Raw genomic sequence first — 17944 nt, forward strand, 5'->3', positions numbered from 1 at the left:
GCATTTCCTCCTTGGTAAGTACAACCACGAGTTTGGAAATCAAACCATAGAAATACACTGCTTTCGCAGGGAAACTAAGACATATACAGGAACAGTGATGTTTGCTGTTGAGTCTTTAAAGTCAAAAGCTACTGCTGGAATATCTACAACTGAAAACCCACGTAGAAAACGTCCGATTATTGTCATGGAGAACATTTTTTGCAGGAAAGTACAGTACTCAAAGCACCAACGAAATGGCTTTTAAAAGGACTTTTCGATTTCCCGCCGTCAGATTTGATGTGCCCACGCTATTATCGTTCAGCGGATGCACGCATGCGTACGCAAATTGCCCTCTTGGCGCCAAGGCTACTTTACAAACGCCCTGATAGAGACAACTTTGCTTACCCGGCACAAAAGCTTAAGCTTCTCAAAGGGTGTGGTGGTGGTGGTGGTGGGGTTGACGATGCGGTCTGTATGGGCAAGAATTCTTTACAAAGCCCACTACCGTGACTGAATTTGATTTAGAATTTTCACTGTAAACAACATATGTTATCTTGATAGAAGAGTTTTTTTCATTCTAGGATGTATTTTTTATTTTCAAAAATATTAAATTAAATATTGGTTTTCTTGGCAATTGTTTATTGTTTTCAGCATATTAGAAGAAACGAACGCTTCACATTTAGCCTTGGCTAAATTTATACATTAGGTCGATCTTTCCGTCTAAAGGTGATCTATCTAAAAGCTCAACTGAGCCCATTTTTGTGTTTACCATACGTTTTCTTTGCAAAAACCGGACCGAAAAACTGTTACGTGGAAACTACCCTTTAAATTATACATTACAATACAACTGATAACCTTCATATAGATCTGATGGTAATCTGTTACTAAAACGGGGAACTAAAATTGTGCAGTGTGCACAAACTGTCCGGTGTGCGTTTCGTATTCACGTTTAAATGTACGCTAGACTTAAAATGCAAATCATAAATGTTACAACAATTTTAATCTTAGAACACAAAGGCGAACTCAAGTTAGCAAAGTTACAAGTCGGTCGTTAGAATAATCGACAACTCTTCATGTACACTCTTTTTGGCGAGGATGAAAAATGTGCAAACGTAGGTGCAAATCATTCAAAGAGGAGCGCATGAGAAATTCCCCAAGTGAAGAAATTTCATGACCTGTTAAAAACAAACTCAAGACCCTCAGTCATCTAAGTAGGCAGAAGAAGGTCATTGCTGGCGGGCACAAAGCTGACAGGTCTCCCTTTCGCCGAATACTCGTAATGGCACAGGGACGGAATCTTCAGATGGAGGAAATTCTTTCACATGCACTTGGACCCCTGCCGTGGGCTTTGTCTACCCCTGATGGATTCCTCCGCAAAACTAACAAGGCTGCTCTGGAAACCTGCTTCAGAACAATGTGCCGATGGCTGAAGAAATTCCAAGTAACTCAGCTGCAATTATTGACGGAATGAGTTTAGTGCAGAAAGTGAATGCTGACCGCCTATCGTTTGGAGATGTTGCTCACACAGTCTTAAATATGGCGCTGAGGGAAGGTTCGCAGTGCAAGAGAATAGATCTAGTATTCGACACCTACAAAGAAATTTCAATAAAAACAGTGAGCGGTATTTACGGGGACAGGAAACTTGGCATCAGTTGGGCAGCATCACCAACACTCAGATAGTCAGACAATGGAGAAAGCAATAAACCAAGTCTCGTCAATTTCATTATCAGTGAACTGAAGAAGGAAGTGTGCAGCCAGAAGTTAGACAATAAAGTGCTGTATGCCACAAGTGAATCTTTGTTCTTTGGAATAACTTCTGAAGGCAGTGCAGAGGTTTCTGCATAGGAGTGCGATCAAGAAAAGGACGACGGTCGTTTACTTCTACATGCAGCCCACGCAGGCAAAGACGGATATAGCTCAGAAATGATCTGTTCTGAAGACACCAACGTCTTTGTTATGTGTTCATGGCGATTACTGACAAGCTCGCAGTACCCTTGTTCATCAAGTAGAAGCCGCGCTAGGCTAATCAATATCAACCACGTTACAAACTGTTTTGGTCAGGATGTCTGCAAAGCTGTTTACGGAATGCATGCATACACTGCATGTGATTAAGTAAGTGCCTTTTCTGGGAAACGAAAGGCGCAAGCGCATAAGCTAGTGATGAGTGACAAAGAGAGCTGCAAAACCTTCACAAAGTTAGGTGATGAGTGGCAACTGACATAGGATTTATTGCAGAAGTTAGAGGCCTCTACCTGCAAACTCTATGCTCTGAAAACCCCTACCACAACGGTAAGTGACCTTAGATATCAGCTATTCTGTACCAGGAAAGGAGAAATAGAGAGTCATCAACTCCCGCCATGTAGAGATTGCTTGGTCAAGCACGCTCAGAGAGCTATCAGGCTACAATATGGAAGCGATGCCTACATTAGGACCCACAAGTACCCAGTCCAATTGGAAGAGGCTGGAAATTAGAGAGTGACAAAGGTGCAAAACAGCTAGTAGTTTACTGGATGGCAGGGAAGCAAGCTCCATAAGCTATCCTTGAGCTTCTCTCATGTAATTAAACTAAAAGCTGTTCTTCTGCTTTATGTGTTTGCGTTGCTAACGGGATGTACAGACATGTGCAAGCTGCCCAACTGTAACGACCAGTCACCTTCCGAAGAAGAGGAATGTAGGAACGAAAGCGATGAGGGGGATGATGATGAGGAGTTGGACAGTGATGACGACTATTAAAATAAATAGGTAAATTTTTTTCAGCAAAATACTTATCCTGAATATTTAAAAGCGTCAAGGTCACGTGCCTAATTAACAGAAATAACCTATCAGAGATGACAAGTGTGTGGGAAAAAAACAAACAAACAAACAAAACAAGTGACGAACTACGTGCTGACGAAAGTCCAAGCTTCCTTAAGTGACGTAAAACGTCACATGACCGGTCACGTGACTATTGAAGGAAACAAATACTCACTATGCCTGTAGGTGATGAGAGAGTGTAAAGGATTCGCGACGCTGAGGAATGCCCTAAAGCTGCTTTTTTTGGGACAAGATTGGGCACTCAAAGTCCGTGGGGCTTCGGTCTGAATCCGCTACTTGACGAAGTGAGAGCTGAATTACTTCGGGATATGTCGAGATCACTTTGAGTTCTTCAATTTATTCTTTAGTTTATTCGTGGAAGAAATAATTATTATTTTGGCTTATACAGGGTTTGAACCGGCTCACGTGTGACCCGTCAGAACAGATGAGACCCTAAGTTTAGGGATTAACCGATTGCGCCAGATGAGAAAAATAGCTATAAGTTATGCACTAGGTACGGGATAAGACTGGGCACACAAGTTGGGGACTTTTCGGCTTGTTTCGGGTATTTGATGTGGTGACACCGAAATGCGTTCAAAATATCTCGAGATCACTTCTAGTTCTTTCGGCTTTACTAAACATTCAGGCACAGTGTAAAGTGTTAAAGGATTTACGACGCTCAGGGATGTCGTAAACTTGCAGTTTGTTGCCGAAGTGAGGGCGGAAGTTGTTCGAGATGTCTCGAGATCAGCTCGAGTTGTTTAGTTTATCTAAGGAAGAAATAAATATTATTATTGGCTCGCCAGGGTTTGCCCCGTTAGATAACGGAGACGAGACTGTAGCAAACAAATCGAAGATTGGTGATTTGTGGGTTTAATTTTTTTTTTAATTTGGGCGAACGGCACGTTATGTTTTGCCAGGGGTATATTTGCAGAACGCCAAATAGTTGGCTTGCGAGGATTAGTTATTTTGGGCTTTTAGGAAACGGAGTGAAACCGGAAGTGGGGTGAAAAGTGATTTTGCGCAAATTGTTTTTTATTAGTGTGAAGACTAATTTGGAAATGTCAATGCCTATTAAAAGGAAAAAGCGTTCAGTTCTGGTTGACGTGCGTAGCTCAAAAATGGTTTGTTACACGTAAAAGCTCCCTGTTGAATGTGCAGAGAACAGGATCGAAATGAACCAATTAGAGATAGAAAATTTGAAGCGCATGTTTCCTGAGAGGTCATCTGAATTTGTTGCTTCTTTGATTTTATTTTGATTGGTTTATTGTGAAGGGCGAAATGGATGAGCCGGTTAAGGACAAATTGGGTGTTTTTGATCCAAGTGAATTGCAAAGTAGGATGAAATGGGCAACTGTTGAAGAATAGGAATGCGTCAATATGTTCTTGAAATACGTGTGATGTGTGTGTTATATGGCGACTTCACATACAAATACACTGCCTCGTTCCTAGGCGTCTCAAGTGTGGAAAACCGAAAACGCGACTGAACGAGCCATCAAGGAGTATCGCGCAATGGACCATGGGAACGTTTAGCGTCGACGCAAAGGACACTGGAATGGGTCCAATCATACCTAGTGCGGAACCAAAATCTAAGTCGCTGTCGAATCCGCTAGAACGCGCCTGGATACGAAGCAGACAAATACACACACTGTTCGCGGTAGGACCACACCAAAAAATGAACTAAGGCGTTTTCGGAATGGGCTGGTCATCGAACTCAAGGTTAATGAAACGAAATTATCAGTCATGACAAAGTCAGTTTTTAGAAAGTTAAGGTTACGCAAAATACTTGGAGAAAATTTTGGGGAAAGAAATGTGTAAAAAGTTTGACAGTGAAGAGATGTCGACAACTGGAGATGTTTGCTACAAGAGTGATTCGAAACAGGAAGAGGTGGGGTCGTGCGTTGCTTGTAGTAGAAGCGATAGATTGTCAACAAAGGGAAGTAAAACGCAGTTACCGTGGTTTCGTAATTGTTGTGATAGGCATCATTATCATTGTTCTCCTTTTAGTTTTTTTTGGAAGAGTATGTTTTTTCTACTTGTTTTTGTATTGCGTGTTCTTGTTTTTCATGTAATAATTTATGTTGCGATGTTGTACATCCTCGGTGTGGAGACTGTGCATTTTAAAGTTTTGTAAGGGAGTGTACTGATGTTAGTTACATTGCTGGAGAAGGAGTGGAGTTAACTGTACATAAGGAAGGTGTTTTTGTAGAGGAAATAACGGAAGTGGAACTGAGATCTCGTCCTGTGCAATTTATTTACGGCAGAAAGAAAATTATACTCGAACTGGGTTACAGCCACGCGGTCATGCACCTAGCAGACTTCCCGTGAAAAAGTTAAGACGCCTGTTACACAAAAGGGGAAAAGTAAGGATATTTTTATGAAAGGGGATCCGAAAAATATCCTTTCTTACTATTCCTCCCCACTCACAACTAACTCCACAACCACGACGAAGTGTACGCTCCCATAGCGTCTTGTTGGTTTTGTTTTCATAACCTTTTCCTGCAATTTTGACTTAGCCTCGTTTCCATGCCGAGAACAAACTTTTGAAGGTGTCCCGCCCACAAGCTACTACCGATCAGTTGCTATCAGCCATTTTCTGACTATTTACAACAAAGCATTACTAAAAAACACCAGTATGTTTATTCCCCTTAGATGATACCGCCCAGGCCTACTGGCTCATGGACTACTGGTTTTATTTTTTGCTTCCAAGCATAAAAAATTATGATCAATGTAAGGTAAGACGCGGTTCACTTTTATTTCTTAAAACAAAAAAAAAGCTTCTCACAACGTCTTACTTGTTTAAGCTGTTCTTGTACAACACCCTCCACTACATATTTGCCATCTGCTCGCCCTATCCTCTCACCAGCTTGGCTCTTCTGTAAGCGGATCTGTGACATCATTTCATTTAAACGAGCCTGCAATGAACAAAAACAAGATTTTGACATAAACAAATAAGGTGCCTGCACTATTTAATGTGTATCTGACATAATAAAGTTAGCCCCGTTTCAAACGTCGTGTTACTGCCGTGCCGAACTCAATTTAAGGTTGATTAAAGCAGTTCCTTGTTTTTGTTTTTTCACGACAGCTACTTTATTCGACTAGGTTAAATTCAACCTCTGAGACCAATTCGTGCTCCAGTCAGCTTAGCACGGCAGTAGAAAATTGACGAAGAGATAATTTGAAAAACACAAAGGAGAATGCAAGAAGTAAGCTCAAGTATAAGACCTGGAGGCACGATAAGGTTAGTCAAGTTCTCCACTGGAATCTTGGCGAAAATGTAATTTACAGCTCAACGAAACTTGGCATGACCACTCTCCAGAGGCAGTGTGTATAATTCAGACAGACCACCATTTAGACCACAATAGACCTGATAGTTTAGCTTGCCCTTTTGTGAGATGCGTAGCAGAAAAAGGACGAGAGACGATTGACCAATGTCAGCTCTTAAAAGTGGAAGCGCCAAAGATCTGGAATGGCAGAAGTGTTTCTGTCATCCCTATCGAAATTGGGTTTTAAAGTTTAACTTTGTTTTATGGCAATTCAATGGCACCCAATTGCAAATCAAAACTTACGAAAAAAAAAGCCACAGGGATAATCTGTAAAAGAGTAGAAACTCCATAAAAGACGGATCACCATTACAACTAATCTAAAAATGTTAAAAAAAATAATGAATATTCAATCTAACTATATCATAAACTGCACGATCAAAAAAATTTAACAACAGTGGAAATATAAATATCAAGTAAAAAACTATTAAAATACAACAAGCTCAACCCCCTCCCAATCCCCTACCATGTTTATGATAACATTCACCCCAAACTTAAAGGCTCCCAAACTCGGGGTCAATCTAACCTGCAAAGGTATAGAATTCCAGATTTTTACAATTCTGTTGAAATTGTTATATTTACATTTGCTTATCCTAAAAAGGTTTGACTTTAAAGAATAGTCATCATCACGTCTAAAGCTGTAGGGGTCTAAAGCCTGAGAGTAACAGTTCAGAAGTGGAGATAAATCCAAGTTTAAGTGGCCATCCAGCCCTTTATATAAGAAAGTGACATCAAAGAGGTAGCGTCCTTTTTCAAGGATATTAAGATATTTTAAGCGATCTTCACAGCTAACATTGTTCTTTCCTATGATAGATTTTTCAGCCCTCCGCTGAATGCGCCCCAGTTTGTCAGTGCTTTTTCTGATGTGTACAGTGACCAAAATTACGATCTATACTCCACTTGCGACCTCAGTAAGGCGTAATACAACATCTTCAAGGTTTCAGTATCCAGTATCCTCCTAATCTCTACTTGTTCTTCTAGTTAAGCCTAAAATTCTGTTTGCTTTTCTCGCAATGGTATCAGTATGGCCGAAATTCCAAGAGCGATGATGGTTGGTAAGTAGGACAAGGTCGCACAATTCATCAGTTGCCTCCAAGACATTACTCTAAATACCTTACAGTCATCTGCATTGAGTGCCACGGTATTCTCTGGGCTTACCTTCTCAGGCACATCGCTAATAAAAATAACAAAAAACAAGGGGCCCAAAATGGAACCCTGTGGCACGCCAGATGAGATATTCAGCCAACTCAAACAATTTCCATCCACAACAGCCCCTTGCTTTCGATTTGATAAGTAGTCACTACACTAGGTCAACAGCGGCCTTCATATTCCAAAGTTACATTAGCACTGACCTGAAGACTACCATCCAGATCTTTATTCTACATATAGTGGGTAAGGACCAGTTGGGTTATACAGGAATGCCCTAACACAGTAAAGGTGACACATGACACATCACGTAAATGACCCGTTGCACAATTCTTTTCTGACATTTGCCCAAAATTTACAACAAGAACATAAATCTACGGTTTTCAACATTCTCTTTACCATTTGCTTTCAACACTGATGTTATATTGGCTTTTTGACAGATCAAGGGAACTTCACCCAGGCTACTGTGAGCTAACACCTAAGGATCAGCCCAAGATTTTAGGGACCATGCCTCTCGTTTAGAGAAGTCACAAGGGGACACGGCGAGGGTTATTATGCGACGGGTTCACTATGGACTGTCACAGAGAAAAAGCGAAACCCTGGATCACAGGTGGCTCTGTGATATCATGGAAGTCCACCGCTTCCACTACTGGCTCTGTAGAGTGATAACTCATTTATTCCCCAGTTGGAACACCAGACTCCTATGAGGGTAGTTCAGATGTTTCAAGAGAAAGCGGCTGAGAAAGGGCATTCATCGTTGGTTACTGAAGCACATACGTTCGCAAGAGCTCAAAGAAAGTGATTGAAGTAACAAAGATAAAGGAGCACCTGAAGAAAGCTGCAATGGATAAGTTACAAGAAAACATCAAGGCAGGTAAGTGCCACTGGCATGCTTTCTTATCTATGGCAAGATGAAGACCTGTGTCAAGACGGATGCTTTGCTTGGCTAAGAGAGTGGACGTCTGCACCTACCCCACACCATAACTGGTGTAACAGAGCTATACGAGCAGATAACACTGACCAGAGTGTTAACTTCATATTATAAGACAGGAACCACCCAGGGGGATGCAACGTGTATGATGTGTGGGGAACGAGACAGGTGATGGAATAGATGTTAGTTTTGAAACGCCCTCGGTTTTTTTACCTCCCTTTCTTTTAGGAGACAATCAATAGCTATTATTTGCGTTAGTAGAACGTGAACTTAGTGACGCTTTAGTTAGGAATTTGCAGTTTCACGCTTATTCACGCGTAAATTCGTTTGTTTAGGAAATGACTTAATTTCTAGTATGTTTTATACAACACCCTAGCTGCCATCACGTTGCCGTGCCTACAAAAGGTGACTCGCATTAACTCTAGTTGCTAGTTATCCCGCAACCGGAACAATCATAGGATCAAGATACAAGCAACTATCTTTGGCAACTTAAGTTCTGCTATCTTTGTGCGAGCCGTCACCAAATTCGAACCTACTACTACTACAACTACTACTACGAATGCTACCTCTACAACATTCTACCGCTTCTGCTACCGTACTACTACTACGTCTATTACTATCACCGCACCTTCTATTATCGTTAGTTTTGGAACTGTGTATTCACCGTTGCTACTTGTGCAATTCTAGAACTTTGAACTGTGATAAAAGGTGTTTTTAATCATCAAGTGGAGTTCGAATTGTCTATTGTTTCACACAGCGCTATCCCTTTAATTGTTAAGTTTCTAAGTAAGTCGCAACCATTGAGTCAACCAGTTACATTAGTTTGAATTTGATTGGCATGCCTTTGCATAGTGAAGGAATTTGGACCGTCAGCTACGTCACACAATCGCTATCCGTTAAGCACGTGGCCACGCTAGAGGTGTCGTATCTAGGAAGATTAAGGAAATTGTCGATCTAATGACCGATGAAAGCAATGTTGATGAAGTAATGAAAGGATCAATCGAATTAGAAAAGACGTTTAAGAAATTTCAAGATGCGCACGAAGCATTGCTCATTGGTGACTGAGTAGAGCGTAGAAGTGTAGCCCAGGTCGAGGTTTCAGGGGGTTTGCTTTTGTTTGTATCTGTAACTTGCTAAGCTTTTATCATTAAATTTGTACATGACCTTGTTATCACAATTCTGTGCTTTCGCCCATTCAGCAAGCACGATATATCAGATGTATTGATGTCAACATTAGCGAGTTTCAAAAAACATGCCTTTGCAAATTTTCAGCTTGCGTGATGTTTCTTGATGTTACCATTTTATGGAGATGTAAACTGAAGTCACCGCAAACTGGGAACTTAAAAGAGTATAATCCATTTATCTTGAAACATAATACACATGACTTACACGACCTTTATTTCCCTAAAGGCGTTTTGAATACGAACGAACACAGTAAATATGAGGGGCAAAAACAGTATTGATATGAATGAACCATAAGGCTTTAACTAATATACGGGTCAATTATTGTGCAATCAGATAAATCGCTTCAAAAGAGATAGTTCGCTAGCAGATGTGATCAGAGGTAGTAAAACAAGGGCACATTGTACGTTACGTTCAGTCTTTTTAAAATCCAAGGACGGTGAATAGTGTTTTCATATTGTTTAGCTGGCACAAAAACTTCGGAGAAGTTATAAAGCGGCATGGTTATCTGCCATGAAGAAAAGTTAGTCATGGGTGTCGTGAGACAAACAGCGAACTCGAGCGAATTTTTAACTCATATCGGTATCAGGTAAAAACTTTTCAGCTATTACATTGTTTAAAGTGTGTGCTGATGAAAGCAACATGCGAGCGAGAAATCTTTAAACTTTTTTAGGTCACAAAATGCAAAGGATGTTATTCCTTTAAGTTAGAGAAAAATACCAAGAGGAAAATCTTAAAACTGAAAATTTTTATCTTGCGGAAAAAATAGTGCGTTTTCATGTAGACTGTAGACAGCAAATTAGGATCGTCTATTTAAAGACTCAGTGCAGTCAGTAAGGCCCCTGGACTGGGATCAATGGTCAGTTGGCTGTCTGTTTTGGTAAACGTCTGGGTTTCAAACAATACAATATTTCTGTCTAGTGTAAATTAGCCCGGTGGCGAGTAGCTCACCCTTCCGCATGAACGACAATAATTTTTGGAATTTCCGGTTACGTCAAATTAGTGACGTTATACTGTCACGCTATATTTTGGGAGACAGAGGGATTGGGGGAGGGGTGCGTGAAAATAATGCAGATCGTTTCCCGCTTATGAATTAATGACTAACTTGTTTATTTTTATTCATAATGGTGGAATTTAAGTTATTATACAGCCCCCACTTAAAAATGCTACTCATTTTTTTTTGTTACGAAAGTCTTTTAAAAGGGCACAATGTTCTGAATGAGTTTGTGTCTCAGTCTCACATGAGATTCTGTCTCACGCAATGGTCGGCGACAAGGTTTTATGGTAGCCTGAGTGTGTATAGCCGCCCCCTCCCCTCAGAAAAAATAGCCCCTTGGAAGCCCAGTTGAAAATCGCCTTTCGGCGATTCTTGTTACTAATTAAAACGTAACTATAATTAAATTACCAGACCCTTTTCTTCTCCCCTTGCTTCTCTCTCTCTCTCTCTCTCTCTCTCTCTCTCTCTCTCTCTAGAGGAAAAGTAGGGCACTTTTGTTACTTCTTTCCCTTTTGATAATAGCATCGTCAATTTAAAGTGGTAACTCGTGAAAATTAAACTATAGACAGCTCACTTAAAGAAACATACGCATCTAAAAAGACAAATTCGAGCGTTAAAACAGAAGAGAATAAGCTGCAAAGATGTCACAAAAAGGTTACAAAAGGGCCCGACATCGTGGTAGGTGCTTTTTAAAATGCTTTTCACACCTTTTCTGCATTTAATTGTAGCTATTACTTTACCATTTACACTCCATACGATTCCCTTACTGGCCACAACACTTTAAACTGGAGATATCAAGGCCGGGAAAAAAACGCCGTGAACATGTTTGACTTTTCATGTCCATGAAAGGAATCACGATTCGGAAAAAGCCCATTTTTGGAATTGAAAGTTTCAAAAGGTCAGTGTGACCTTTTGAACAAATCAACATCTGCAAAATTGTGGGGGAAGTTTAGTAAGTCTGTTTTTTATCTAATAAGCGAAACACAAAGTGAAATGGTCGTATCCTTATTTTTTGGTGATTTTTTAAAGTTACTGATATCTCAAAAATGGCCCCGTTACGAAAGTTCCCTTTTTTCTAAAAGTCCCAGCAAGTAATTTTGCCGTAATTTGTAAGAGATAAAAATCGAAAAAGCAATCAATCTAAACATTACTAAAGTAGAAGTAAGCGGGCGAAAATCCAGGTCCTTCCTTTAAAAAGTAAGGCGCTGGGCCAGCGGAAAGGTGTTCTGACCCCTTTTACGCATTTTGCGCTATTAGGTATACGGTTATATTGTTTGCGCAATTACAAGTAAATGCGTGATTCCTTTCCATCGATGAATTATAAAGTTGTTAAGCCTGATGGAAATAATTTTAAACAAGAGAAAAATCATGTGTGGTCACTGGTGTCAAACATGCATTCTGGAAAGTTATTCAAATTCAGCGCTTCTCTAGTGGCCCCGCCTTTATTGTGTAGTCAAATAGTGTACAGGTTAAGGAACCTTACGGCTAGGCTTCAGAACCATTTTAGCTGCTACTTTAAGTATGAATCTATCAAACGGGACAACGGTAGACAAAGAGTTCTTTTATTTCAACGCAGGACACGGCATTGAAGGCACAACGATAAGCAAGAGAAAGTAGTACACAGCATTCCTGTAAGTCTTCATCGTCGTTTACAACGCTCTTCATGGCCTTTTCCGTTCATCTCGCAGATGGTCGCACTTACCAAAAATCTCTTTGTTTTTATTAACTATGCTTTGTAGAGAAATTTTCAAAATGAAATTTAATGTAGGTGAGAACAGACGAATTTCCAGATCGGCTTCGCTTTAGACAAGAAGGGGGTTGGTTCCGAAATGTTAGCTATTGCTCCTCCTTTTACTCGTTGACCAATTCTTAATGGAAGATATGAATAAAAGATACTTGCAGTGAACAAACTACTATACTCTGTACGGTAGGTAAGGGTGAGTCACTTTTTTATAGGTTTTCTTTTGGTAAAAACAAGTACCATTTCAACGGTCAACTAAAACTTATAGAGAGGACTACACTTATTTTCTTCTTTCCACATTGGTACAAGGCTGCTGACACCAAAAATGGGCAGAATGATAGATTCGACTTCATCGCGATGTCATCGTTTAATTTCAACTGTGTAACAACAAGAAAGGCTAATAAAACTTTACAACGAGAACACCCGTTGTTTGTCGGGAAAGAAAGGAGGTAATGCCTAACTTTAATATTTTGTGATTAAATATTAATTAGAAATTGACATTTGTATACGTAGCGCAAAGATTAGCCCACATTAGATTTCACAATAATATTGACAAAGTCCGAGTATATTTACGATATAAAATGATGTAACTGCATGCATTTTCTTAGGCTAAATAAGGTTACAGAACGTGCGATTTTGTAATAGTCACTTAATTTAGATACATTACAATGGGAACTTTTACTGTACATGTGATTAATGTAAAAATACTGCCTTACGCAAGGATAGCAGAAAAACCACTGTATACTTAGAATGTTTTAGTTGATCGTTGATCGTTTAGTTACGTTGATAGTTGATCGTTGTGTTACGAACGTTGAATATGTGAGAATTGTACATCGCAGTAGATCGTTGGATTGGATTAAATGGTGTTGTTACATCGAAAGATACAGTCCTCTTGATTTGTTTGAACCAGCGGAGCGGGGTTAAAAGAATTCCGCAACATTGGTAAAGATTACGAGTACAAATATGGTAGATTCATTTGGAACATCGCACGCCCCTTGGAGTTTTGCTGTTGTAAAGCATAAAAATAACAACCAAATGCGCGCAACATCACATCATCATCATCATCATCACTATCACATCACTTTTTATTGGGATCAGAGTAGAAAGCAATGCGAGTGGAAAATCAAATAGATGGCAGCGAAAATGAATCTCCGCTGCCTTCATTATGAATTAAAGTTATTCACTCCTCAAACTGACCTGTGTAGAACTGATTTGCGGTGTGAAAATGGACCATGGATACCTACAGAAATGTAGGCCATGCAGTGTGCTCACAGTCAGGCAGCGGTGACTACCAATTCGCACAGCTTCGTGAATCAACACGTGCTTTTTGCATCGCCGATCTTACAGTCTGATTAGTTCCGTAATAAATTTAAAGTACGTCCAGTCACGACTTTTTAAGGTAAGTTTGGTTTAATTTGCTGTTTTTCACTCCCATAAAATGTAAAGAAGATATCTGCACGTCACAAAATGGCATCAACGCCAGTGAGCATAACAATGATAAGCCTCCTTAGACACTGTAGTTAATCGAGTAAAATATGAAAGACGTCTTTACAAAAGTTCAAAAAACGTGTAAAGTTAATTGACCGATGTTTGTCAATAATTCAGTGGAAATGAACATCAACTGAACATCTCTCCTAACCCATGCTTTGATGTGCAAAAACCAGAGTAGATATAATTTCTGTACACCCAGGGCTGGTGGCCGGGCGGGAAATGAGCTTATTTAAGCTTGCATTTTGACCGCATTTACTTTATTCCTGTTTACACAGCGATTTTAACGAGTAGTAATAAATGTTACTAAAGTTCCTCATTTTGTTACAAAAGTGCCCGATGGGCGTTTTTGGGAGTAGCATACACACATACAGAACAAACTAACGGTCTTTCTTAGGGTGTTTAGACGTATAAACCAGTTTAATTTTGATTTCGACAATATTACCAACCTACTCAAACCCGTTGGCTTTGAATAGGTACATTTTAAATATTGTACCGCTAACGTTCGGGACAACGTGGAAACCGTTTAGATGGGTCTTATCGTGGTTTACCTTCAGCTCGCTTTTAAGAGCACCTTTTCATTGATTTACAATGAGCCGGCTCTTCAATTTATTAAAAAACCCGAATAACCTGTTAGAAACAATAGTGATAGTATTCAGGGTTTACTGTTACTCTGGTTATTGTTCCAGTTTTAGGTGTTGAAATTATGCGTGGATCCATTTGCAGCGTACGCGTACGACTATCGCATTTGTCCATTGAAGTATTTTTTGGTTGTTGTTCTTTTTATGCTTTATTACAACAAAAAAAGACCGCAAGGGGCGGGCAATGTTACAAATAAATCTACCATATGTGTACCGGCGTAATGTTTACTAACGAGCGTTTTTTATAAAGGGAAGGTCTCGTTGTAAACCTTTTTAAGACTCTTTTGTTGTTGTTACATGTACAGTTACTGACAGTTAGTCCTATCCTAGGTGAAATCTTGAACTTGAGTTATTTTTAAACTTTTATTAGTGTTCGTTCATGTTGTTGTTACAGTTAATTTGATCCAAATACACTCTTTTTTATAGAATAATGTTGTTTTCCCGGCACAGGCTGAGTATTTTTATTTTACTGTCTATTTAAGGTTGAAAATATTCTTGAACTATTCTTAAATTATAGCTTATGGCATTCCCACTTTAGAATGTATTGGGGTTTCAATTACCAGTGTTCTTTGTTTAGATCTGTTTTGTCGTTTAGTAAAATGAATAATTTTATACGGTTAAGTTAAAGACATATGACTGTATTGTGCAGGTATTTACCGATTTTTCAACACAAAATTTAGTCCTTTTCAAATTCTCAGCCTTGGGTTTATTATTTTAGCCTTGATACTCTCATAAAATATATTCTTATAGGATAAAAAAGAGTGTTAAGGAGAATGTTTAGGAGAAGTCTCAAATTTGAGTTGTTTGTAGACCTTTATTAGTCGTTGTTATTGTTACACTTAATCTAGTCTGATGCTATTTATTTAATGGAAAATGCTTATGTGAAGCCTTGAACAACTTGATTTGTTTTTAAACTTTTATTACCCTTTGTTGTTACACATGTGAAATTAAACAATGACATTGCGATGAATTCGCCCAAATCTACCACCAGCCCATTTTCAAGTGTACAGAACGACATCACAATATAAGCTTTCAAGCTTCGCGCGCTCTAAGTCAAGTCATTGTTTATTATGTAAAGACAGTAGTCGCCACGCTAAAGTCAGTGAATAATTATCAGCCATTTGGGAATTTCGTTTTCCAAGTGAACCCAACCCATGTTTCAAACTGCGCAAAAATGGCGATATATTTACTGTATACCCAGGTTTGGTGAGCGGAAAGAAGAAGGATGCCGGAATTTTCTCATTGTTAGTGAGAGTAAGTGAGAGGTTAAAGCTAACTTCTTTTTTGAGCGGGCCGGCGTTGCGCCCCATACAGTTCCATGTAACATATTCTACTCCTGATCCTAGTTTTTAGAGTAACTTCTTTTTTGAACTGGCCGGCGGCTCGCCCCATACAGTTCCATGTACGATATTCTACTCGTACTAGCTTGAACTTAATTTTAAAATGACAACTTTTATTTAACTTGCATGTCGTAAGAAAGGCTACTCAACCATATTGCCAGAAGAATGTATCAATGTAAGGCTACATAGGGCTATATAGAAAACGATCCTTTTTAGACTATAAAAACATCAATTGAAAAAAGTCGAAAAATTGACATTTTCTCAAAGGGATTAGTCCATGTTGGTACAAATTATGAATTTCTTCGTCTTTTCTTTTTAGGCCAAACAGGCTAAGAAAAAATGTTTCGTATTGTTCTAGATAGAAAACCAGCCTTTTTAGACTATAAAAACATCCATTTAAAAAAGTCGAAAAAATTGACGATTTTGCAAAGGGATTAGTCCATGGTTTTGGTCAAAGTTTTCAAATTTCTTCGTCTTTCTAATAATTAGAAGATTATACATTAAGATAATTATACATTCTTACTGTATATCCAGGTGATAATATTTACATTATTCTTGGCATATAGTGAGGGAATAACGAAAAAAAAGATGATTTGAGTGAATAGAAATGCGTGTTACCAAAGTTCCTCATTTTGTTACAAAAGTGCCTGATCTGTTACGAAAGTGCCCTACTGCCTGTTACGAAAGTGCCCTATCAGAGTTACAATAGTTCCCTACCGTTACAAAAGTTCCCTTCTTCGTTACTAAAGTTCCCGAGCTGCGTTACAAAATAAAGATTGTAAAGATTGTTGTTGTTTCAACAATATCATTGCAATGTAAAGCGTAAACAGTGTCATTTCATAATTTGTTTTTATCAGAATGGAAAAAGATGAATAACAAACGTAGCTGAAACTTGCAAAGTAGTCAGCCAGGATATCAATATAATTATGATCCCACCTGCACAGGCCTACACATTCGATTGTAGGATATCAGTATACCAGGGGCTAGAACAAAGAGTTAACCATACCGACCAGTTTTGTTCATGTATGTCTATTAGGAGTAATGAACCTTTTAATGTGAGCAGACTAGGGAATACATTTTTAGTCTGCTGACAAGTGGAGCGGTAATTCAACTCCCAAAACAAACAAGGTACGCGAATAACGACTTGCATTGTAGATCACAAAACAAAGCACACTTGCTTAGTAAAAAAGGTGAACGCAACATAACGAAAAACAGGAAACTTAACTTTTATCATTTCTGTGAGTACCGATAGAATAGATTCTTGTAAGAGTCATTAGATGAAAAATAAAGTAGTTATGACTGTAATCCAAGTAGAATGCTTAATATAACACCTTTTTACACAGAATAATCTTAAGGGGGCCAAAAGGCAGTTAGTATGAATTTTCTTTCCATTACCTTGAACTGGGACGGTGCGTTTAGTTCAGCTTGCAGGCATTCAAGTTGCACCCTGAGAGAGACCCAAGAGAGCAGGAGTATTAAAAACTTTCCTTCATATACAATTGTTGACGTGCCAGACGTAAATTATTAACCAAGCATGCAACAGTAACTTTGCCTTATACCTGAGCTGTTCTTCATCAGCCTGCACAGAGTAACCACTTTTCCTGAGACATTCTTGCTTTATTATAAGCTGCAGGAAACAATTTACAGTAATTGTTAGTGCACAATTTGACAGAAATAGTGTCATTCAAAATTGTCAAAGATTTGTACCTAATCGTAAGGCTGTTCAAGGGTTACCCCCTGAAAAAGAGAAAAGAAAGAAGCTTGATCTAAACTAAAACCACATCGACCAGTACTTCAGAAAGTTATGCCTATGTGGAAAGATTGAGCCAATTCTGCGATGTGGACTGTACAACCTTTTAAATGGTTTTCTCTTTAAGGTCATTCGCTGGTTTTGCAATGCGCATCTCTTACTGTGCATAAAAAGATGGCCGCCATAAAAAAGAGCACCCGAAGTAACATTATAAAAATAAAGTTGAATGAAGAGAAACACTATTGGAGTTTTTGCTTACTGTTGTTTCTTGTCGAGATGAGATTCAGTGTGTTGGGAATGTGCATAACGTGAGCAGTATGTGTGTTGCTGAGTTCGACTTCCTCACAGAGAACCTCGGATAGTAGTGGATGTTGAACTTGTGCTTTGATTTTCATTTAAGCGCCATCTTTATCACATTGCGTCCTAACTGTAATATTTTGATGTAAATTCTGTAAGTAGCCATGTTTCAACAAAATTAAGCCCTGTTGGTGTTGAGTAAGGTCGAGGTAAATCATTAATATGCAGAAGGGTCGAGTCCATGACATCACCCATTGTTTTAACCTAGGGAAAAAATGGTTTCCTCCTTATTAAAGAGGGTCTCCCTCCACACTAGGAGGTGTCTTCCCTCATATC

At 39.1% G+C, this 17944-nt stretch overlaps 1 protein-coding gene and 1 pseudogene across 1 annotated transcript in view; one reads left to right on the top strand and one right to left on the bottom strand.

Moving 5' to 3' along the window:
* The window catches only part of LOC140947209 (nuclear pore complex protein Nup54-like), a 77517-nt gene that overhangs the window by 3814 nt on the left and 55759 nt on the right, over positions 1 to 17944 (bottom strand). The window contains exons 10-12 of the mRNA XM_073396271.1: positions 17121 to 17188; positions 16957 to 17008; positions 5568 to 5687 (exon numbers count right to left, since the gene is read on the bottom strand). Coding sequence (XP_073252372.1) covers positions 5568 to 5687; positions 16957 to 17008; positions 17121 to 17188 — 240 coding nt within the window. The remainder of the gene's footprint in view (positions 1 to 5567; positions 5688 to 16956; positions 17009 to 17120; positions 17189 to 17944) is intronic.
* Positions 1154 to 1682, top strand: LOC140947970 (uncharacterized; annotated as a pseudogene).

Source organism: Porites lutea, chromosome 9 (genome assembly GCF_958299795.1).
Source record: "Porites lutea chromosome 9, jaPorLute2.1, whole genome shotgun sequence".
NCBI classification, from domain to species: Eukaryota; Metazoa; Cnidaria; class Anthozoa; order Scleractinia; family Poritidae; genus Porites; species Porites lutea.